At 44.3% G+C, this 22897-nt stretch overlaps 1 protein-coding gene across 7 annotated transcripts in view; it reads right to left on the bottom strand.

Moving 5' to 3' along the window:
- Window positions 1-15071, bottom strand: part of RASAL1 (RAS protein activator like 1) — a 40670-nt gene extending 25599 nt beyond the window's left edge. For 2 of the 7 annotated variants that reach the window (XM_087942779.1, XM_087942777.1), the window contains exons 1-4: window positions 14801-15070; window positions 14419-14556; window positions 4517-4573; window positions 857-970 (exon numbers count right to left, since the gene is read on the bottom strand). In XM_087942779.1, coding sequence (XP_087798905.1) covers window positions 857-970; window positions 4517-4573; window positions 14419-14483 — 236 coding nt within the window. In that variant the 5' untranslated portion in view covers window positions 14484-14556; window positions 14801-15070. Of the gene's footprint in view, window positions 1-856; window positions 971-4516; window positions 4574-7353; window positions 7445-9137; window positions 9260-14418; window positions 14557-14800 lie in introns of those variants that run through there. The other 5 variants (XM_087942776.1, XM_087942774.1, XM_087942778.1 and 2 more) reach the window with 4 other exon arrangements.
- Window positions 15072-22897: the final 7826 nt, after the last annotated feature.

Raw genomic sequence — 22897 nt, forward strand, 5'->3', positions numbered from 1 at the left:
TTTGTTCCCTTCCTTCATTCTACAACTACTCTGCACTTCATGGTCTACATGGGGCTACCCTTGAAGAGTATCCAGAAGCTTCAGTTAGTATAGAACGCAGCTGTCTGGGCAGTTCTTGGAGGCCCTAAAGTTGTCCGTGTTACATTGCTTTTCTGGCTGCCAGTTCGCTTTCAGGTTCAGTTCAAGGTTTTCTGGTTTTTTCCTTCCTTCCTTCCTTCCTTCCTTCCTTCCTTCCTTCCTTCCTTCCTTCCTTCCTTCCTTCCTTCCTTCCTTCCTTCCTTCCTTCCTTCCTTCCTTCCTTCTTCCTTCCTTCCTTTCTCCCTTCCCACTTTCCCTCTTTTTCTTTTTTCCTTCCTTTCTTCCTTCCCTCCCTCTTTCTTTCTTTCTCCCTTCCCTCCTTCCTTCTTTCTTTCTCCTCTCCTTTCTTCCTTCCCCCTTCCCCCTTTTTTCTTTCTTCCTTTCTCCCTTTCTTTTTCTTTCTTTCTCCCTTCCCTCCCACTTCCTTCCTTCCCTCCCTCTTCCTTCCTTCCTTTTTCCTTCCCTCTCTCTTCCTTCCTTCCTTCCCTCCATCTTCCTTCCTTCCTCCCTTTCCTCCCTCTTTCTTCCTTCCTTCCTTTTTCCCTTTCTCCCTTCCCTCCCTCTTTTTCTTTCCCTTCCTTCCTTCCTTCCTTCCTTCCTTCCTTCCTTCCTTCCTTCCTTCCTTCCTTCTTTCTTTCTTTCTTTCTTTCTTTCTTTCTTTCTTTCTTTCTTTCTTTCTTTCTTTCTTTCTTTCTTTCTTTCTTTTTCTTTCTTTCTTTCTTTCTTTCTTTCTTTCTTTCTTTCTTTCTTTCTTTCCTGTTTCTTGCATTCTACTCACCCAATGGTGTCTTCATCCAAGATACAGAAAGAGAGGTTGTGGAACCCCATGGGAAGGTGCAAGGTGTATTCTTCCCCCCAGAAGGGGTTGAGATTCTTCCAAACCGTGGCTGTCCTGAAGGACAAAAGAAAAGGAAGGAAGCCTCTTGACTTGCTTAAAGTGTCAGAACGGCTACCACAATGCCAGTCTGCCATGAACCCTGGGGAGGGGGAATAGAAGGGAGGGCAAGGGCTTGGACGAAAATTAAACGGAATTGTGAGAATAGTTCTCTGCGAAAACTCTTGAAGTCTTCAAGGTGTTTTCCCTGGGAGAAGAATGCTACCATTCTTCTCCAAAACTTCAAAAGCATCTCTTTTAAAACTGATTTGATAATCAGTTATCAAATTAACAAGCAATGAGAAGGGACTATTCTATTCTATTCTATTCTATTCTATTCTATTCTATTCTATTCTATTCTATTCTATTCTATTCCACTCCACTCCACTCCACTCCACAACTCTACTCTACTCCACTCCACTCCACTCCACTCCACTCTACTCTACTCTACTCTACTCTACTCTACTCTTAATGCATTCTTTGATTTGGTTTAATGAATTAAATTGCCCACATTGAATGATCAAGGTTTCTTTCTGTGCCATTCTGGGAGGATAAAGCTTTGAACAGCTGCAGTATTTTGCTTTCTTAATTCTGGACAAATAGTTATGGACAGGTGGAAAACGATAGAAAAATAGCAAATGTTCAGCCCAGCCAGGCACGAAAACATAGACACAAAATATGCTTTTTCTAACATTTTTGCACAGAAGATGGCTTTGTTTTGCAGGGAGTGAAGCAAATCAGCCAATCTATCAATCACCTTTATTATGTTGCCTTTCGAAATCTTTCTTTACACATAACATTAAAACAAATGCAAGAGAGGCTGACCAGAGCTCTTTTAGGACATTTACTGGCTTCAATCCAAGTTTAAAAACCTTCTTTTCTAGAATTGTTTTCTAACACACACACACACACACACACACACATGCATACAGTACACAGATTTTATCACGCACACATATATGTTTACATATACTCTCTGTGTGTGTATATGTGTATATGTATACACACACACATATATATATATATATAATAGTTTGGGTATTCACACAAATACGTATATACAGACATACATCTATGTCTGTCTATTTACCTATCCTACCTTTAACTTTCATATTTCTCTCCAATTATCTATCTATCCATACATCCATCTATATCTATCTATCATCTGTCTATCGTCTATCTATCATCTCTATCTATCTCTCATCTATCTACCTACCTACCCACCTACCTATTATCTATCTATCTCATCTATGGTATTTATCATCTATCATCTATCACTTATTTGTCTATCATCTCTCTCTCTCTCTCTCTGTCTGCCTGTCTGTCTATCTATCTATCATCTCTATCTAATCTATCTCTCATCTACCTACCTACCTATCATCTATCCATCCATCCATCCATCCATCCATCCATCCATCCATCTATCCACCTATCTTTTTATCTATCTAATCTATCTCTCATCTATATATCTATCCATCCATCTATTTACCTATCTACCTACCTATCCTCTATCTATCCTCTATCTTTTTATCTATCATCTCTATCTATCTATCTACCTACCTACCTGTCATCTATCAACTTGTTATTTTATCTACCCAACTCATAATTTTCTCCCCAATTACTTTACACAGATAGCTCACTTCCACCTTCACATTCTTATTATTGATAAACAGCCTCCTAGGAACAATCTCGGGATAAACCTCTTTGGGGACCAGTGAGCACATTTTGTGACTAACAACAACTACACTCATAATAAGAGCAGCAACAGGATCTGCCTACCCCAGGTCCTTGAGAAGAGGTCAATAGATAAATAAAAATGTCAAATTTAATCCACTTTGATCACCGTTGGCATTGACAAAATCTCCTCTGATCCACTGCAAAGAGGCAGTGTTGCTCGGAACAGCTCCCAACAAGAATTTTAACACCATCAACTGGCAACATCTGCCTCTCTCCAAGGTCCTTGGAAAGGACTGGATAGGTGGGCCAAAAGACCAAATCCAGTCTAAACATCTGGCAATCCGTGCAATCGACCATAACAACAACAACAACAATATCTACTATTTGCAAACCAGCTGCTACAGGGAACATTGTCAGTTGCAAAGCTAAAAAGATGCTTTGTAGCATCCTGGCTTCTCTCGTCTTTATTTATTTTTTTCCCCCTGGAAACATGAGCACTTTTCCGGGAAAAACACTGGGAAACAGTCAGTTCCATCTTTATTTTCTTAAAGTACGGGTTCTCCTAGACAGCATTCTTAGAAATAGAGGCAATTCCTTTTCTTCCCCTTCATTTGCAAGATTTTTTTTTTTAAAAAAAAGATATAACAAAAGGCCAAACAAGGCAGAACCTGCTGGTTACAGACAGAGGTATCCATATGGAATCTCTAGCACTAATGCAATTACATTTTTGAAAGAGCCAGGAATGTCAAATAAACATTGATAGAGGGGTCTTTGGTGCACTCTGACCTTGGTGGTTTTCTTGCGAACATTTCATTACCTAACTAGGTAACAGCATCAGTGTTACCTACATTCTAAAGCAAACCCCAGTAAAAAAAAAAGAGAGTGGGGTTTGCTTTAGTATATAAAATGGGGGGCGTGGGGGGGAACCCCACTCTTTTCTAGCACTGAAAATATTACCTAGTTGGGCAATGAAATATCTGCAAGAATATGACAAGCTCAGAGAGTAGTACTAAGTACTTCTTCTTCTCCTTCTCCCCCTCCTCCTCTCCACAAATCCCATTCCTTTCTACAATTGATGATGCTATCCAAGCTGGGTAATTTTGTCTCCAACAAAACAACCAAACTTAGAGAACACCAAAGACCCCACAGTCCTCCTCCTCCTGGATGGAAACTAATCAAGAAGCAACCTAGAACTAAGGAGAAATTTCCTGATAGTTGGAATAATAAATCAGTGGAACAATTTGCCTCCAGAAGTTGTGGATGCTCCAACACTGGAAGTTTTTAAAAAGATGTTGGATAACCATTTGTCTAAAGTGGTGTAGGGTTTCCTGCAGGGGGTTGGACTAGAAGACCTCCAAGCTCCCTTTCCAACTCCCTTTCCAACTCTATGTCCTATATCCTCTTCCTCCTCCCTCCTACAAACCCCACTCCCTTCTAGCACTGCTGATATTACCTAGTTGGGCAATGAAACGTCTGCAAGAAAATGACCAAGCTCAGAGAGCACCACTGTTCAACCCTGAGCCATAAATATCCCTTTCTATCCATCAGTCTGATATTTATTACACCCACCCCATTTGTACAATCATGGCGTTGTGACTTCTTGTGAAAACCACACACACACACACACACACAGAGTCTCTCCTGATCTTTTTCTTGGACTAATGCAAGGTTTACCAAGAAGTCTCATCTTTGGTAGAATGTTGTTTTCGAAGGCAAATCATAAGATTTTTTTCCCCCTCTCCTTTAAGCCCTCGACACACACACACCTCCTTCCAACAGCAACACACAAATCCCATTTCATGCTCTTCAGTCCTGGCTCAACACTTCCTGCTGGGAAAGGGAGAACGGAGCGGCTGCCAAAACGCCACGCCTTCACCTTGCACTTACCTTGCCACGATTTCATTGTCTACTTTGATGATACAATAGGGATCACTGGTGCCAGACCTTGAGGGAAGAAAACAACACCGCGGGTGAGGGTTCGAGGCCAATTACAAGCACACCGACAAAGTTCAAAAGCAAACTTTCTCCGCCGAGAGCAACTTCGCCATCAGGTTGGGAGGGAAACGCAGGGAGTCCTTGACTTAAGGACCACAGGAGAGACCCTCCTTTCCCTTGTTCCGTGAATTTTGTGTCAACTCATTAAATATTTCTATGGTGTTTTTAGAGTTGCCAACAGAAAAGGAGAGGGGAGCAGTGTAGCAGCTTGCAAAATGGAAACTGCATTCCATAAATGTTTTCATAGATAGTTTCCAGGCGACTGAAGTTTCTGCTGTGCAAATATCTAACTGGAGAACATGATCGATGATTCTTGGCTATGGATGTGTCCCATTGGAGAATATGAATTAGGATACACTCAGATGGGTGGGGGAAAACCAGGGTCAAGGGTGACAATGAATGATGTGTCTCAGACTCGGCTACATCCAGGCAGTACCGGCATGTCTTCTCCAAATAAATCTTCTTCCTCAATGTATGACCACAGGCGAGCCCCTCCTTTCCCTGATTCCATGAATTTTGTGTCAACTCATAAAATATTTCTATGGTCTTTTTAGAGTTGCCAACAGAAAGGGAGGGGGGGGAAAAGGTTTGAAAGAGCAGGGTGGCAGCTTGGAAATCGAAAGTGCATTCCATAAATCGTTGTTCAGAGATAGTAACTAGGTGACTGAAGTTTCTGCCGTGCAAAACTCTAACTGAAGAGCACGATTGATGACTCTGGGCTATGGATGTGTCTCATTGGAGAATATGACTTATGACACACCCAGAGGGGTGGGGGAAAAACCAGGCTCAAGGGTGACAATGAAATGTCTCAGAGTCGGCTACACCCAGGCAGTGCTGGCATGTGTCCGCCTAATAAATCTTCTTTAAGCTTTGAAAATCCAGCTAGAGACTCATGATTAAAATGGGGGAAACTGCCTGAGCCCTGACATTATGCCCCATTTTACGACCTTACTGGCCACGGCGGTTAAGGGAATCCCTGCCATCGTTCAGTGAGCAGCCATGGGCGTTGAGTGAATCCAGGTTCCCCGTTGACTTTGTGTAAGGCATCCCAGAAAGTATCCATGATATAAATCACTCCGAGACGTCTCTCTCCAAGGTTGAATTTATTAGGAACAGATCTGGCATGTCAAAGGCAATTTCCCAAGTGAAATTATTTTCGTGCCTTACATAGAATCCACCTTCTCTCCTCCCTTCTCTCCTCCCGCTTCTACACTTCATAAATCACGAGAACCAATTAACTGCCACTGGAATTACTTAATACGACATACGGAATAACCTTGAACTTTTCAACTCCTCCAACTCTCAAAAAAAAAAAAATTGGCAGCTGAATTTTAAAGCTGACACTTGCTTGTTTGAAGGTCACCAAAGGTGGATCACATAATCCTGGGACTATTGCGACGGTCCTAAATATCATAAAAACAGGCAAAACTGAACAAATGTTTCACTTCACAACAGAAATGTATGGCCGTAAGTTGAGGACTCTCTGAAAAACTGCCTTTTGCAATTGATCAATTTGTTCTTTAGAATAGAATAAAACGAGAGAGTTGGAAGGGACCTTGGAGGTCTTCTAGCCCAACCCCCTGCCTAAGCAGGAAACCCTACACCACTTCAGACAAATAGTTATCCAACATCTTTTTAAAAACCTCCAGTGTTGGAGCATTTACAACTTCTGGAGGAAAGTCGTTCCTCTGATTAATTGTTCTCACTGTGAAAGAATTCCTCGTTAGTTCTAGGTTGCTTCTCTCCTTGATTAGTTTCCATCCGGTGCCTCTTGTCCTGCCCTCAGGTGCTTTGGGGAATAGCTTGACCCCCTCCTCTCTGTAAAAGTGAAATATCACTCACACATCACAAAATCTCCAGAACCATAACGCCTACAAATTTGAAATTTGGTACATATATTCCTTTTGGCTTCTTGGTGCTCACTAAGAAAGGATTTTGCAAAATGACCATCAGAGCATTTAGTATTTCCTATATTATTATTATTATTAACACGCTCTGATGCTAAGGAGTTCTACTACCCCTCCCCACCTGAAAAGAAATCTGTTCCAAATGCAAAACACAAGCAGAGGAGAGGAGGTTCAGTTTCAGTTTCACAGCACCAAACAGCTTGAGTACAGAACAGTTGAGCTAAGCCACGCCCAGGCTCCTTGCTGTCTCCTTCTTGCTCACACAGCAAATACTCTTTCCATTTCCAAACAGCCCTCAACCCTCTCACACACTGACAGGACGCTAGCCAGATAAATACTGATGGATGCTGGTAGGCAGAGGCAGATTTTTCCCTCCCCCCCTTATTTCCCTCCGCAAAACTAAGCCCGGCCACATAGTTTCGTAGTGAAGCACGGATATCCAGCTAGTTATGTATATATAAAGCGTTTTGGGCCTCCTGGTTGTGTTTTTCCAGCTCTTGAATGAGCAGCGCACGAAAGCATCCTTTGCTAAATCCATGGAAACGGCGAGTGGACACACACCAGATTGTGTGTGTGTGTGTGTGCATGCACATCAGAGATAAGCCACTGTTGCGATGCTGAAAAATTATGGAGAAGGTTTTCCCCTCTTGAAATGAATCCGATTCTTTAGATCCTGGGCCCATTTAAATGGAAACAGAGGTGGGTCCCATGGAAACTCTGGTCAAAAGCCCTTGGCAACAAGCAAGGCCAACCCCCGATAGAAAGTGTTTTCCTTGGCGGCTTTCTGTGAACCAGGAAACAAACTAATCTTTGGGTAGCTACCTCAGAGAAGAACGGAGTCCACCTATCCTCCAAAGCATCAAAGATTAGGACAAGAAGTAAGGGATGGAAGCTTATCAAAGAGAGATCCAACCTAGAATTAAGGAGAGATTTCCGATCAGCGAGAATAATGAATCAGTGGAGCGACTTGCCTGCAGAAGTTATGGGTGCCCCGTCACTGGAGGTTTTCAAAAAGAGGTTGGACAGAATGGTACAGGCCTCCTGTTTGATCAGGAGGTTGTTAGAACATAGAATAATAGAGTTGGAAGGGACCTGGGAGGTTTTCTAATCCAACCTTGTCATGTCCCTGTCGGAGTCTGAATCCGAGGAGGAGGATTCAGGGAGTAGGAGTGTGGCTCCATTGGCTGTGGAGGAAACTGGGGAAAGGCAAAGTCTGGATGAGCAGAGCAGGAGAGAGGTAGAACAAGGGAGAGGGAGTTCAGAGGAAGAACCCAGGCCCACCCCCTCTTCATCTTAGGGCACACAGGGAGGAAAGGAGAAGGGAGCAACGTGGGTTGCGTGGCCTACGGGGGAGGAAAGGGCCCTGATTCCCTTCATTAGCCACACCTGGGAAGGGAGTTTAAAAGAAATGCATGCTGAGTGTGATGTCTGCTGGGAACAAACATGAGTTTATCTTGTGTTGACTTTGGTTATCTGCATTGCTGGCATCCTCCCAACTGTGTTAAATTACTACTGTTCCTTCACGTCTGGAATTCCTTCTCCTGCCCTGCCAGACTAATGACCTCATCTTGCCTTGATTGGACTTATAGTTACAGTTTTTGTTGACCACGTTTTGGACTTGATTCTCTGCAGCCCAAGGCTGTTCCTGGGAGAGTTTTTCTCCAGCCCAGAAGGTAACCAGGACATTGGGGGCAATGTGGGAGCAAACAAAGGGATTCCTACTGATTATCTGACTGTGTTGCCTTTGTGCCATGCCCCTTTGGGTCATCACAAACCCACCGCTTGAGCAGGAGACCTTATACCAGTTCAGATAAATAATTGTCCAATCTCTTTTTGAGAACCTCCAGTGATGGACCCAGAAGAGTCCAGTTGCCTCTTTTAAAAAAAGCACCTTTGGGGCAACCATGGCTTGGATGACTGAGAGTCTCCATAGACTGCCAGTGATGGAGTTCCATTGGTTGATTGCTTCTCCTTAGTTCTATGTTGCTTCTCTCCTTGGTTAGGTTGTACTAGAAGATCTCTAAGGTTCTTCCAACTCTGTTATTCTGTATTCTGTATAAATAGCAATAGCACTTAGACTTATAGACTTAAATAGCAATAGCGCTTAGACTTATATAACTGCTCCATAGCGTTTTGCAGCCCTCTCTAAGAGGTTTACAGAACTTATATACTGCTTTACAGTTCTTTACAACTGTTTCTTAAGTCGTTTACAGAGTCAGCCTCTTGCCTCCAACAATCTGGGTCCTCAGAAGGATGGAAAGAGTAAGTCAACCTTGAGCTGGTTAGGGTCAAACTGCTGGCAGTGGGCAGAGTTTACCTGCCATGCTGTATTCTAACCACTGCACACGGAGGGAGGGAGGAAAGGAGGGAAGGAAGGAACAAAGGAAGGAAAGAGAAAAGGAAGAACATTGACAGGGAGGGAGGGAGGGAGGGAGGGAGGGAGGGAGGGAAGGAAGGAAGGAAGGAAGGAAGGAAGGAAGGAAGGAACGACAATAGCAGTAGCACTTAAGACTTATATACCGCCTCACAGTGCTTCACAGCCCTCTCTAAGTGGTTTACAGAGCCAGTCTCTTGCCTCCAACAATCCGAGTCCTCGTTTTACCCACCTCGGAAGGATGGAAGGCTGAGTCAACCTTGAGCCGGTCAGAATCGAACTCCGGGCTGTGGGCAGAGTCATCCTGCAATACTGCATTCTAACCACAGTGTCATCTTGGCTGTATAATTATATCTAATAAATTATACAGAGATAAATATTTCTCTCTCTATCAATCAAAGCTTCCTTTGTAGGTGTGGCCTCTGCAACATGAAATGAGTCAAAAAACTGCCCAGAAGATTTCCGAGAGATGCATTATGGGAAGGACAGTTTACTCAAGAGTTTCTCGTTCTCAACATCTGATTATGCTTAACTCCTATGGGGGCCGTGTTTGCAGAGAGATCATAAAAAAAAAAAACTAAGACGCTATTGATAAAATCAAGCTACTATTTGCTTACAGCTTTGGGTTGCGTTACTCAGGATTAGGAGTGGGGTTCTCCGTAGTACAAAGTCGGGGATTGTTTAAACGTAGTGTGAAATGTAGAAATAAACCACGTGGGATCAGAGGGCAAGATTAGTCATGATGAATGCAGGCTTGATCAAGAGCGATTCAACCGAGGAGTTAAGGAGAAATGTATTGACGTCGAGAACAGTTACTCAATGGAATTACTTGCCTTCCAGAGGTTGTGGGAGGTTTTCAAAAATAGACTGGACAACCCTTTGACCGCAATGGTATAGTCACCAGCCTTTAGTAGAGGGTTGGACTAGAAGATCTTTGAGGTCCCTTCCAGCTCTATAATTCTATGTTCTAGAGATGTTCAGTTTATAAATCTTGGGTCTGGCTGTACAAAGTCAGACTTAGAAAAGAAGTATCATGGCTGACAGATATTCATGCTTCTAGTTCTCTTCTGACTCTCTATTAATTGGTTCTGCTCTGATTTTGTGGTGTAAGACAATTCTGGGCTGCACTGAATCTGCTCGGACTCTGAAACTGGATTAGGAAGGGAGGAGTTGGAGGAAGGGGTTATAATTATCAGAAAGAATGGGGCTACCTTTCCTGGGATTAAATTTTAGGACCACCTGCTAACTGTTGTATCCTGACCAGTGGTGGGATTCATTTTTTTTACTCCCGGTTCTGTGGGCGTGGTTTGGTGGGTGTGGCTTGATGGGCGTGGCAGGGGAAGAATACTGCAAAATCCCCATTCTCTCCCCACCCCACTAACCTGCTTTCCAGCTCCGTTCTCCCGTGCAGGGCAACCAAAGGAGACCCAGCCGATCAGCTGGGACTTAATGGGAGGCAGAGAATAGATGGGGGCGGGGCCAGTCAGAGGCGGGATTTGCTGGTTCTACTACTCAAAATTTCCGCTACCGGTTCTCCAGAACTGGTCAGAACGGGCTCAATCATCAGAGGTAGACTTAACGATCATTTGACCAATGACTATTTGAAGTTACAGTGGCATTGAAAAAAGTCCTCACACTTATGACCGTTGCAGCATTCCGCATGTGATCAAATTCATAACCAGCGTGGATTTACAATAGTTGAAAGGTCCTTTGCAAACTTCCCAGCTGGCTTTCCACAAGCAAAATCAATGCGAGTAAGGCCAATACACGTAATTGTTGTGGTTTACTTCACAATTGCCCTGATCCATTTTAAGGATATGGATATATTTTTTTTAATTGGGCATATTTCATTTAGCAACTTGTTTAGAAGCAGAAATTCTAGTTTCTATTGGCATGAGTTGAGCACTACCTGTGTTCCCCTGTGCTAATAAATCACTCCAGGGCAAATAAAATAAATAAAATAAAATAATAATAGCATAAAATAAAATACACAGAGTTGTTGGTTCACAAGCAAAACCAGAATTTTTCATCTAGAATTGGGTGCCCTCATCCAGGCTTATCAAACCCAAGATTCAGAGGCAGATTTTTTTTCCCACTGCCTGCTTGAAAGTTCTTGGATTAACAGAAGAGACCAAGAAACAGGGCCTTAGGTTGATTGCATTGCATCTTCTTCTTAACCCATAATCCCTTGCAGGGTGGAGTTTGGGCAACTGAATGGAACAGAGTGTTTACTGGCCAGATGCCTGTAAGTTGAGGACAGGGGGAGGGGATTCTATCAGTTCTCACCTATTCGCTAGAACCGGTTGTTAACATTCTAAGCAGTTTGGAGAACTGGTTGCTAGAAGAAATTACTGGGCTAATCCTGTAAGGAAGGCAGGAAGGAAACATTCTGGTGTTGCTTACAGAAACTGCCTCTCCGTTAACCCTTATTACATTCTTGGCAGGACTAGACTTCCTGTCTCAGGAACTTCTCTGGAGTTTTTTTCCCCTCCTTTGCTGCTACTTTGCTTGTGTGGAGTGACCATTCAAAGTTGCAATGGCACTGAAAAAAGTGACTTATGACCATTTTTCACACTTACGACTGTTGCAGCAGCATCTCCACAGTCATGAGAGGCCAGGCGAAGAGATGCGTGCCTCAGTGTGAGTGATGTTGAGTTGGCCACGCCCAGACAGTCACATGACCACCAAGCCACACCCACCAACTAAGCCACGCCCACAGAACCGGTTGTTAAAAAAATTGAATCCTACCCCTGGTTGAGGTTTACCTATATTCCTTTGTCTTCAATTTTCTATGCCTCTTACACACATATTTCTGGAGTTGTCTAACCAGGGCTGGGGGTTCACACAAACCTGGGTTACCAGATTAGTTTGTCTCTGGAGTGGCTTTTCAAGGAATTGTAAAATAACCAAACCAGGCTGGGTTGGTACAAGACACTAGTTCCCAGAAAACAAACCCAGGTTTTCAGGCTGGCCAAGATTAGCGTGGTGTGTGAATTCAATCACTGTGAATTTCTTTTCCTTCCTTTCCCTTCCCTTCTTTTCCTTCTCTTCTTTCTTCCTTTCCCTTTCCTTTCCTTCCCTTCCCTTCCCTTCTTCCTTGCCTTCCCTTCTCTTTTCTTCCCTTCCCTTCCCTTTCCTCTTTCCTTTCCTTCCCTTCTCTTCCCTTCTTTTCCTTCTCTTCTTTCTTCCCTTCCCTTCTTCCTTTTCTTCCCTTCCCTTCTTGCTTTCCTTTCCTTTTCTTCCTTTCCCTTTCCTTCCCTTCCCTTTCCTTCTTCCTTTCCTTCCCTTCTTCCTTCCCTTCCCTTCTTGCTTTTCTTCCCTTCCCTTCCCTTCTTCCTTTCCTTTCCTTTCCTTCTCTTCTTCCTTTCCTTCCCTTCCCTTCTTCCTTTTCTTCTCTTCCCTTCTTTCTTCCCTTTCCTTTTCTTCCTTTCCTTTCCTTTCCTTCCTTCCCTTCCCTTCTTGCTTTTCTTCCCTTCCCTTCTTCCTTCCCTTCCCTTCTTCCTTTCCTTTCCTTCTCTTCTTCTTTCCCTTCTTCCTTTCCTTCTTGCTTTTCTTCCCTTCCCTTCTTCCTTCCTTCCCTTCTTCCTTTCCTTTCCTTCTCTTCTTTCTTCCCTTCTTCCTTTCCTTCCCTTCCCTTCTTCCTTTTCTTCCCTTCCCTTCTTTCTTCCCTTTCCTTTTCTTCCTTTCCTTTCCTTTCCTTCCTTCCCTTCCCTTCTTGCTTTTCTTCCCTTCCCTTCTTCCTTCCCTTCCCTTCTTCCTTTCCTTTCCTTCTCTTCTTCCTTCCCTTCTTCCTTTCCTTCTTGCTTTTCTTCCCTTCCCTTCTTCCTTCCCTTCCTTCTTCCTTTCCTTTCCTTCTCTTCTTTCTTCCCTTCTTCCTTTTCTTCCCTTCTCTTTTCTTCCCTTCTTCCTTCCCTTCCCATCTATCTTCCCTTCCTTCCTTCTTTTCTTTTCTTTCTTTCTTTCTGTCCTTCCTTCTTTCTGTTTTCCAGAACCTGTCCTAACCCGTTCCTAACCTAGGCCAGTCTCTCTCTCTCTCTCTCTCTCTCTCTCTCTCTCTCTCTCTCTCTCGACTTGTGGAAGAAAAGGGGGAATGGGTGATGACGCCGTCTCCAAGCAACTGTGCCTGAGATGAAGGAACTTTTGAGGAGGGGGGAGAGCTTTGCCCCTCCTATTCTCCCCCCGCCCCCCCCATACTCTTGTCATGGAGAGTCAATCCCTCTACTTGGAAATGACGCTCCCTGTTTCCAAGCAAGCTGACTCCCGTACCTGGGAACAGGCAGTCCCCTTCAATCGGAAGGCTCAAAGTGCTTTTTTTGAAAACCAGGGTTAGATTCAAGATAGAGGCGTTTGAATCGCCAGCATCGATCCCGGTCAGTTTCTCTCAAAATCCCTGCTGCCGAAGGACATCAACCCTTGTTCATCTACGGTGGATGCCGTCCAAATCGCCGCAAGGTTGGACATATTTCCCTTTGAGTTGACCAAGCCTCTTTCGCTACTCAACGAAGGGGAACATGGGCAACTCAAGATTGAAACGAGGGGTCCAAGGACCACCCGCTTCCCTCCTTCCAAGCGAGCTGGGACAAGAACCAACCTCGGCTCGGAAATGGGTGCATCAACGCCTGGTTAAAAAAGGGGAAACCGGCGTTGAGGTGATGCTCTCCAAGGCTTAAAAAAGGATTGTTTTGATTCCTTGCCCCTTACACACAATGATAAGAGTTGGAAGGGGCCACAGAGGACCTCTAGTCTGACCCCACACACACACACACCGTTCAAGCAGGAGACCCTCGCGGAATCATGGAACGGCAAGAATTGGAAGGGACCCCGGAGGTCATCTAATCCAACGCCCCCCCTGCCCGAGCAGGAGACCGTCGCAGAATCATGGAAAGGCAAGAATTGGAAGGGACCCCGGAGGTCATCTAATCCAACCCCCCCCTGTGCCCGAGCAGGAGACCATGGCAGAATCATGTGACTAGAAGACCTCCAAGGTCCCTTCCAACTCTGTTAATCTGTAAAGAACAGAAGTTGCCTCCGGAGGTTGTAGGAGCTTCATCCCTAGAAGCTTTCAAGAAGACACTTGGGCTGCCATTTCTGAGAAATGGTTCTAGTAGGGTCTCCTGCTTGGCGGACAGGGGGACGGGGTTGGACTAGATGACCTCCAAGGTCCCTTCCGACTCTGCGATTCTATATTCAACGGGAAAGAACTCGCCTTCGGAAGTTGTGGAAGCTTCATCCCCGGAGGCTTTCAAGAAGAGGCTGGACTGCCATTTGTCAGAAATGGTGTAGGCAGGGTTTCCTGCTTTGGGGGTGGGTGGGGGAGAGGGTTGGACTAGATGACCTCCAAGCTCCCTTCCGACTCTATTAATCTCTCTGTAAACTCGCTACCCCACCCCACCCAGCTTCGTCGGTCCCTTTTTTGTGACCCCACTGCTAAGGATGAGGGGGGAACGGCGCAGGGGTGGGCGGGTTGTTGTTGGGTTTTTGGGGGGGGGGGTGCCCGGTGCCGGCCAACTCACACGTCTTTGGCGGGCAGGTCTCGTCCCTCCACCACGCGGAAGTGCAGCGCCGTCTTCCTGGCCATGCCGCGGCAGGTGAGGAGGGCGGGCGACAGGTAGCTGGTGATCCCCGCGCACCGACCCAGCCGGAGGAGAGGGCTGAAGGAGGCGGGAGGAAGAAATAGCCTGGACGGGGAGGTCGCTTTCCCGGCCACCCCGAAAAGCCTCTGCAAGCCGGAACGTTGCCAGCCCACCCCACACACACCCCACCCCGAAATCCCCCCACCCCACCCCGCCTCCCCAGGTAGGCGGCAGGCAGGCAGGCCGGCAAGCAAGCAAGCAAGCAGAGGAACCGGTCCGTCCAGCTGGAGGTTGGAGCTCCGCCGGGTCGTCCAGCGCCTACCTGCCAGCTGGCGCTCGCTCTGCCTGCTTCGCGCCGGGCGGCCCCGAGGAGGCTGCGAGGAGGCTACAGGTTGCCCAGCCCAGGCGGAGGGATGGCCGGTCCGCCTCCTTGTGGCAAGAATCGGCTGCCCTGCAGCTCGTCGCTGAAGAGGAGGAAGGAGGAGGAGGAAGGAGGGAGGAGAAGGGGAGAGCCGGCCAGCTCAGCTGCCAGAGCCCGCCCAGTCCAACCTACCCCAGCCCAGCCTCCTCCTCCTCCTCCTCCTGTTTCCTCCTTCCTCTTCCTCCCTCCTTCTCCTTCCTTCCTCATCCCCTCCTCCTCCTCTTCTCCTGTTTCCTCCTTCCTCTACCTCCCTTCTCCTTCTCCTCTCCTCTTTCCTCCTCCTCCTCCTCCTCCTCCTCCTCCTCCTCCTCCTCCTCTTCTTCTTCTTCTTCTCTTCTCTCTTCTTCTTCTTCTTCTTCTTCTTCTTCTTCTTCTCCTCCTCCTCCTCCTCCTCCTCCTCCTCCTCCTCCTCCTCTCTTCTCCTTCTCCTTCTTCCCCTTCTCTTTCTTTCTTCCTCATCCTCTCTTCCTCCTCTTCTCCTCCTCCTGTTTCCTTCTTCCTCTGCCTCCCTTCTCCTTCTCCTCTTTCCTCCTTTGTTCCTCCTCTTCTTCTTCTTTCCTCCTCCTCCTCCTCCTCCTCCTTTTCTTCTCCTCCTCCTTCTTCCTCCTTCTCTTTCTTTCTTCCTCATCCTCTCTTCCTCCTCTCCTCCTCCTACTGTTTCCTTCTTCCTCTGCCTCCCTTCTCCTTCTCCTCTTTCCTCCTTTGTTCCTCCTCCTCCTCCTCTTCTTCTTCTTCTTCTTCCTCCTCCTCCTTTTCTTCTCCTTCTCCTTCTTCCTCCTTCTCTTTCTTTCTTCCTCATCCTCTCTTCCTCCTCTCCTCCTCCTCCTGTTTCCTTCTTCCTCTGCCTCCCTTCTCCTTCTCCTCTTTCCTCCTTCTTTGTTCCTCCTCCTCCTCTTCTCCTTTTCCTTCTTCCTTCTTCTCTTTCTTCCTTCCTCATCCCCTTCTCCTCCTTCTGCAACCAAGTTTGGTCACCATACTACAAAAAAAAAAAAAAATGTTGAGACTTTGGGGAAAAAAATCAGAGAAGGGGAAAAGAAAAACCAGAAAGTCCAGTTGCCTCCTGAAAAAGCACCTTTGGGACAACCATGATCTCGATAATGGGGAATCTCTACAGAAATTCAGAGAAGAGCAACTAAGATGATCAAAGGCCTGGAGACTAAGACATAGGAAGAACCGCTGCAGGATTTGGGTTTGGCTAGTCTTGAGAAAAGAAGAATTAGGGGTGACAGGATAGCAGCCTTCCACTATCTGAGGGGCTGCCCCAAAGAAGAGGGAGTCAAGCAATTCCCCAAAGCACCAGGAGGCAGGACAAGAAGCAACAGGTGGAAACTAACTAAGGAGAGAAGCAACCTAGAACTAAGGAGGAATTTCCTGAGAGTGAGAACAATTAACCAGTGGAACAACTGGCCTTCAAACATCATGCGTTCTTCATCCATGGAGGTTTTTTAAGAAGAGTCTAGGGCTAAGCGGTCCCTTGTTTGAGATGGTATAGGTTCTCCTGCTGGAGCAGGGGGCTGGACTAGAAGACCTCCAAGGTCCCTTCCAGCTTCTATTCTATTCTATTCTATTCTATTCTATTCTATTCTATTCTATTCTATTCTATTCTATTCTATTCTATTCTATCCCCTACTCTACTCTACTCTACTCTACTCTATTCTAATTCTATTCTATTCTATTCTATTCTATTCTATTCTATTCTATCTACTCTACTCTACTCTACTCTACTCTACTCTAATTCTATTCTATTCTACTCTACTCTACTCTACTCTACTCTAATTCTATTCTATTCTATTCTATTCTATTCTATTCTATTCTATTCTATTCTATTCTATTCTATTCTATTCTATCCCCTACTCTACTCTACTCTACTCTACTCTACTCTACTCTATTCTAATTCTATTCTATTCTATTCTATTCTATTCTATTCTATTCTATTCTATTCTATTCTATTCTATCCTACTCTCTACTCTCTCTACTCTATTCTAATTCTATTCTATTCTATTCTATTCTATTCTATTCTATTCTATTCTATTCTACTCTACTCTACTCTACTCTAATTCTATTCTATTCTATTCTATTCTATTCTATTCTATTCTATTCTATTCTATTCTATTCTATTCTATTCTATTCATTCATTCTATTCTATCCCCTACTCTACTCTACTCTACTCTACTCTACTCTACTCTACTCTATTCTAATTCTATTCTATTCTATTCTATTCTATTCTATTCTATTCTATTCTATTCTATTCTATTCTATTCTATTCTATTCTATTCTATTCTATCCCCTACTCTACTCTACTCTACTCTACTATTCTAATTTCTATTCTATTCTATTCTATTCTATTCTATTCTATTCTACTCTACTCTACTCTACTCTACTCTACTCTACTCTACTCTACTCTACTCTACTCTCCTGCCAGCAGGGGTGCAACGGGGTTGCTTCTAAACACATGAGTTGGAGGAGAGCACAAGAGGTGGACTGAGCACTGCCAGATGTGTGCTGCGATAAGGCTGGCGAAGTGACCTCTAGGTGGTGGCAGAGGTAGAAAGAAATGCCCTTTGCTACCCCCTGGTGGTGGCCCCGCATTTTGCAGACCCAGGTACATGGAATCTCCCTGAACTCTGGAAGGATTCCAGAGATTGCGTTTGTAAAGTGTACGCCTTCTGGGTTTCAAAACAGCCCTGGCCTATAAATCCGGGGTTTCAAAAATAGAAGGCGGAAGATGCCACCCTCGGACTGCTAAGTAGCCTGATTGGGGCAGGACTCTTTGGCCCTATGAAAGCCATCGTCCTAAAACTCCAGAGCCGTGCATGGAATGATTAGGGATTACCTGCTAATCCCAACACCTGCCTGGATCCTTGAGCCATTCTCAGTAACCTTTTTACCAGTTTCAGCTCAACAATCTGGCTGCAGTTATCCATGCCTCAGTAAACACCCAGGACCTGAGAAAGCGCCCTCAAGCTAATGTTCCCTAGCAACTGGAATTCAGAGTTAAGCTGCCTCTTCTACTACGCAGATAAACTCTCAGCTTCACCTTTCGCAGATAGACTTCACCTTTCTCAAATTGGTGGGTTTGTGCGATAAGTGAAGTATGGAGAGAGTTATTGCACGCTAAGTCAGCAAACTTCCTAGGACAGGGGTGTCCAATCTTGGCAACTTTAAGACTTGAGGACTTCAACTCCCAGAATTCCTCAGCCAGCAAAACTTTCTTTCTTTCTTTCTTTCTTTCTTTCTTTCTTTCTTTCTTTCTTTCTTTCTTTCTTTCTTTCTTTCTTTCTTTTCTTTCTTTCTTTCTTTCTTTCTTTCTTTCTTTCTTTCTTTCCCTTTCATTTTCTTTCTTTTCTTTTCTTTTCTTTTTTCTTTTCTTTTTTCTTTTCTTTCTTTCTTTCCTTTCCTTCCCTTTCCTTTTCCCTTTCTTTTCTTTTCCTTTCTTTTCCTTCCCTTTCCCTTTCTTTTTTCCTGTCTTTCTTTTTCTTTTCTTTTCTTTCTTATTTTCTTGCAGTAACTATGTTGAATTCTACTGTATAATGCAATATTAACGCAAGATCATGGGGGCTTCAATTCAGTTGTATAGAATGGGAAGGGTGGGTGTTTGTGTTTTATTTCTGTAGTTATGATGTAGACCGAAGATGGCATTTAATTTCGTTGTAAGAGGTGCAATGACCATAAACTAAACTAAACTAAACTAAACTTTATTTATTTTTCCTCCTCCTTTCGGAGGGTTTTAAGGAGTTCAGAAGGGCCAAAGGTATTGCAAGTGTTTAAAAACATCCCCTAAAAATAAACTCTGTTTTTGGAATGCAACCTTTTGACGGGGCAGGAAATGTCCTTAGGACAGCAGAAATGCTGTTCTGTGGGAGAAAGAGAAGGGAGAAAAACAAGCCAATGGCTCAGGACACAGAAAAACAAGGAATAGCTCAGGACACAGACTTGAATTTGTTGTAAACCAGACCATTGGCTGAGGAAGATATGGAGGGGGGGGCTCTTTATTATAAATTAAATGCTGTGGTCTGATTGGCTCATGGACTCAGAAGTTAGGCAGAGTTTCTGCTTGGACACCTTGGTTTGCAATAATATGTGTGTGGGGGAGAGAGACACAGAGAGAAAGAATAAAAGAGAGACAGACAGACAGGCAGGCAGGCAGGCAGACAGACAGGCAGAGACAGAGACAGAAAAAAAGAGAGAAAGAGAGAGAGAGAGATAGACACAGAGAGAGAGAGAAAATGAAAGAGACACAGAGACAGAGAAAGAAAGAAAGAGAGACAGGGAGAGGAAGAACAAAAGAGTGAGACAGGCAGACAGAAACAGAGAAAGACAGAGAGCGACAGAGAGAGAGAGAAAGAAGAGAGAAAGACAGAGAGTGTGAGAGAAAGAAAGGAAAAAGAGAGAGAAAGAGAGTGAGAGAAAGAGAGAAAGAAAGGAAAAAGAAAGAAAGAGAGAGAAAACAGGCTGCAGGAATGTGCATTTCCCTCATTCCTTTATCACACATCTCACCTGTGAAACTGAGGTGTAAAAAATTCAGGCTTTATTCACACAACACGGTTAACTAGGTCAGGTTAAAATTTTAAAACATTCCCCCTTCCGCCCCAATTGTAAAAAGATGTTGAGCCTTTGGAAAAAGTGCAAAGAAGAACAACTAAGTATCTTAGCAGATGAAAAAGCCACAGAAGCAGGAGTCATGGGGCAAGATAAAGTTTTTATAATGATACCAGAATTAGGGGAACAAGCAACACCAAAATTTTCTGTAAATGAAGGAGAAATAATGAGAAAAGAGGGGATGATGCAAGATCTTGTCCCAAAGGTGCTTTTTTTTTTCAAGAGGTAACTGAACTTCCTGGTTTTTCTTTGAAGACATTTCACTTCTTAACCAAGAAGCTTCTTTAGCTCTGACTGGATGGTGGGAAATGATCATCCAGTCAGAGCTGAAGAAGCTTCTTGAATGAGAAGAGAAACCAAGAAAGTCCAGTTGCTTCTTGGGTGGGGGGGGAAGAAAAAAAGCACATTTGGGACAATCATGACCTGGAGGACTGAGAAGCTCCAGACATGCCTCAGCATCTTGCAATGATGGTGAATATCTGTAGCTCAGGTGGAGGATGAGGATGGAGGTTCCTCCATCCTCAATCCAGCATCTCTGTTGTACAGTGGTGACTAGAATTGAATGCAGCATTCCAAGCGTGGCCTCACCAACGCATTGTAAAATGGCATCTATCACTAATGCACATTAATTGGCATGCATTAAAATGTAAATTTCATTACATACAGCACTCAAAGGATCACCATCTCCCATACAGACTACATAAACTTGACAAAATAAATAAATAAATGAATGGAGCAAATAAATTGACAAAATAAATACGTAGAGACTCTAGAAAGAGTGCAGAGAAGAGCAACGAAGATGATGAGGAGACTGGAGGCAAAAACATATAAAGAACGGTTGCTGGAATTGGATATGTCTAGTTTGATGAAAAGAAGGACTAGGGGATGACATGATAGCAGTCTTCCAATATCTGAGGGGCTGCCCCAAAGAAGAGGCAGTCAAGCTATTCTCCAAAGCACCTGAAGGCAGGACAAGAAGCAACGGGTGGAAACTAACCAAGGAGAGAAGCAACCTAGAACTAAGGAGAAATTTTCTGACAGTGAGAACAATTCATCAGTGGAACAACTTGCCTCCAAAAGTTGTGAATGCTCCGACACTGGATTTTTTTTTTTTTTTAAATGTTGGATAATCATTTGTCTGAAGTGGAGTAGGGTTTCCTGCCTGGGCAGGGGGTTGGACTAGAAGACCTCCAAGGTCCCTTCCAACTCTGTTATTCCATTCCATTCCATTCCATTCCATTCCATTCCATTCCATTCCATTCCATTCTATTCTATTCTATTCTATTCTATTCTATTCTATTCCATTCCATTCCATTCCATTCCATTCATTTCTATTCTATTCTATTCATTTCTATTCTATTCTATTCTATTCTATTCTATCCTATTCTATTCTATTCTATTCTATTCTATTCCATTCCATTCATTTCTATTCTATTCTATTCTATTCATTTATATTCTATTCTATTCTATTCTATTCTATTCTATTCTATTCTATTCCATTCCATTCCATTCCATTCCATTCATTTCTCTTCTCTTCTATTCTATTCTATTCTATTCTATATTCTATTCTATTCTATTCTATTCTATTCTATTCTATTCTATTCTATTCTATATTCTATTCTATTCTATTCTATTCTATTCTATTCTATTCTATTCTATTCCATTCTATTCCATTTTTATTCTATTCTATTCTATATACGAAATTACGCATATACGCACATATATCATGCATTCATGTGATTCTACCCCACTGTGGATGCAGCCTAGAATTGCATTGGCTTTTTGGGCAGCCGCAGCACACCTCTGGCTCCTGTTTAAGTGGTGCTCCATTAGGCCTCCCATATCCCTTTCAGTTACCGCTATTGAGATAATTTCAGGGATGTTGAATTATGGAAGTTTTTTTTTCTCTCTCTCTCACTCTCTCCATATTACGGTGAAATCCTTTATGTGCAATTTGATTGAGATGAGAAAATCAGTGATAAGGAGCTGTGAAGGTCAGTTGTGCCCCTTACACAGGGGTGCATCTCTTCTCAAGTTTTGCACTTGCCTCACCGCTATTAAAAACGCTGAACGAAGGTGAAATAAATATTGGCAGGGGAGAGAAAGTTGGTGGGGGGAAACCCCAGAGTGTCTGAAAGTTCCTTCCCCCCCCCCCCTTCTTGCAAAACATCACAGGGCCGGATGTTAAAAGTGAGGAGGAAGTGTTTTCAATTGCCCCTTCTTTCACAACTCGACTGTGTCACCCAAGAGTGGACAAGCAGTAAGTGTGCAATGTTTGGAGAGAGCCAAAAGGCAAGTGGGGCAGCCAAATGTGGCTTTCTAACAAGTCCCTTCCCCTCCCTCCTTGTAGGTCATCTAGTCCAACCCCCCACCTAAGCAGGAGACCCTACACCATTTCTGACAAATGGCAGTCCAATCTCTTCTTGAAAGCTTCCAGGGATGAAGCTCCCAGAACCTCCAAAGGCAACTTCTGTTCCATGGGTTGATTGTTCTCACCGTCAGAAAATTCCTCCTTATTTCTAGGGTTGAATCTCTCCTTGATCAGTTTCCATCCATTATTCCTTGTCTGGCCTTTGGGTGCCTTGGAAAATAAATAAAAATCCCTTCCTCCTCTCTGGGTCAGCCCCTCAAATATTGGAAGACTGCTCTCCTGCCTCCCTTGGTCCTTCCCTTCACTAGACTAGCCAGGCCCAATTCCTGCAACCGTTCGTTGTATGTTTTAGCCTCCAGTCCCGTCAACCTCCTGGTTGCTCTTCTCTGTACTTTTTCTAGAGCCTCAACATCTTTTTTATAATGTGGTGACCAAAACTGGATGCAGTACTCTAGGTGTGGCCTTACTAAGGCTTTACAGAGTGGTATTAGTACCTCACTTGATCTCAATTGCATCCCTCTGTTAATGCAATTTAGGATTGCATTGGCTTTTTTGGCTGCTGCCACACACGGCTGGCTCCTATTTAGCTGGTTGTCCACTAAGACTCCAAGATCCCTCTCCCAGTTCCTGCTATGGAGCCTGGTTTCACCCAGTCTATTCTATGTGTCCTTTTGGTTTTTCTTGCCTAAAGTGTAGGACTTTCCTTTTCTCTGCATTGAATTTCATTTTTCATTGTTCCCTGGGGGAGGGGGGGGCGGGTTGGACTAGACGACCTACAAGGTCCCTTCCAACTCTGTTTAATCTAACATCACCCGAGATTGTGGCTTTCGCGAGTTGTCGACAAACCCATCCAAACTCACGACAGAAACCTGCCGGTTCAACGCAGGCTGGGCGAGAGGGATGAGGAAGAGGTGGGGGGGAGGCGTTTGCTCAGCTCGTTGGACGCGTCGCCGCGGCAACAGAACGTTGTGCTGGCCGTCTCCGTGGCAACCGCCTGGGAACTCCCGGGACTGCTTCCCCCGCCCCTC

The sequence above is a fragment of the Notechis scutatus genome, chromosome 13, assembly GCF_049901735.1.
Source record: "Notechis scutatus isolate UNSWTSFEM ecotype Mainland chromosome 13, rNotScu1.2, whole genome shotgun sequence".
In the NCBI taxonomy this organism is placed as follows: Eukaryota; Metazoa; Chordata; class Lepidosauria; order Squamata; family Elapidae; genus Notechis; species Notechis scutatus.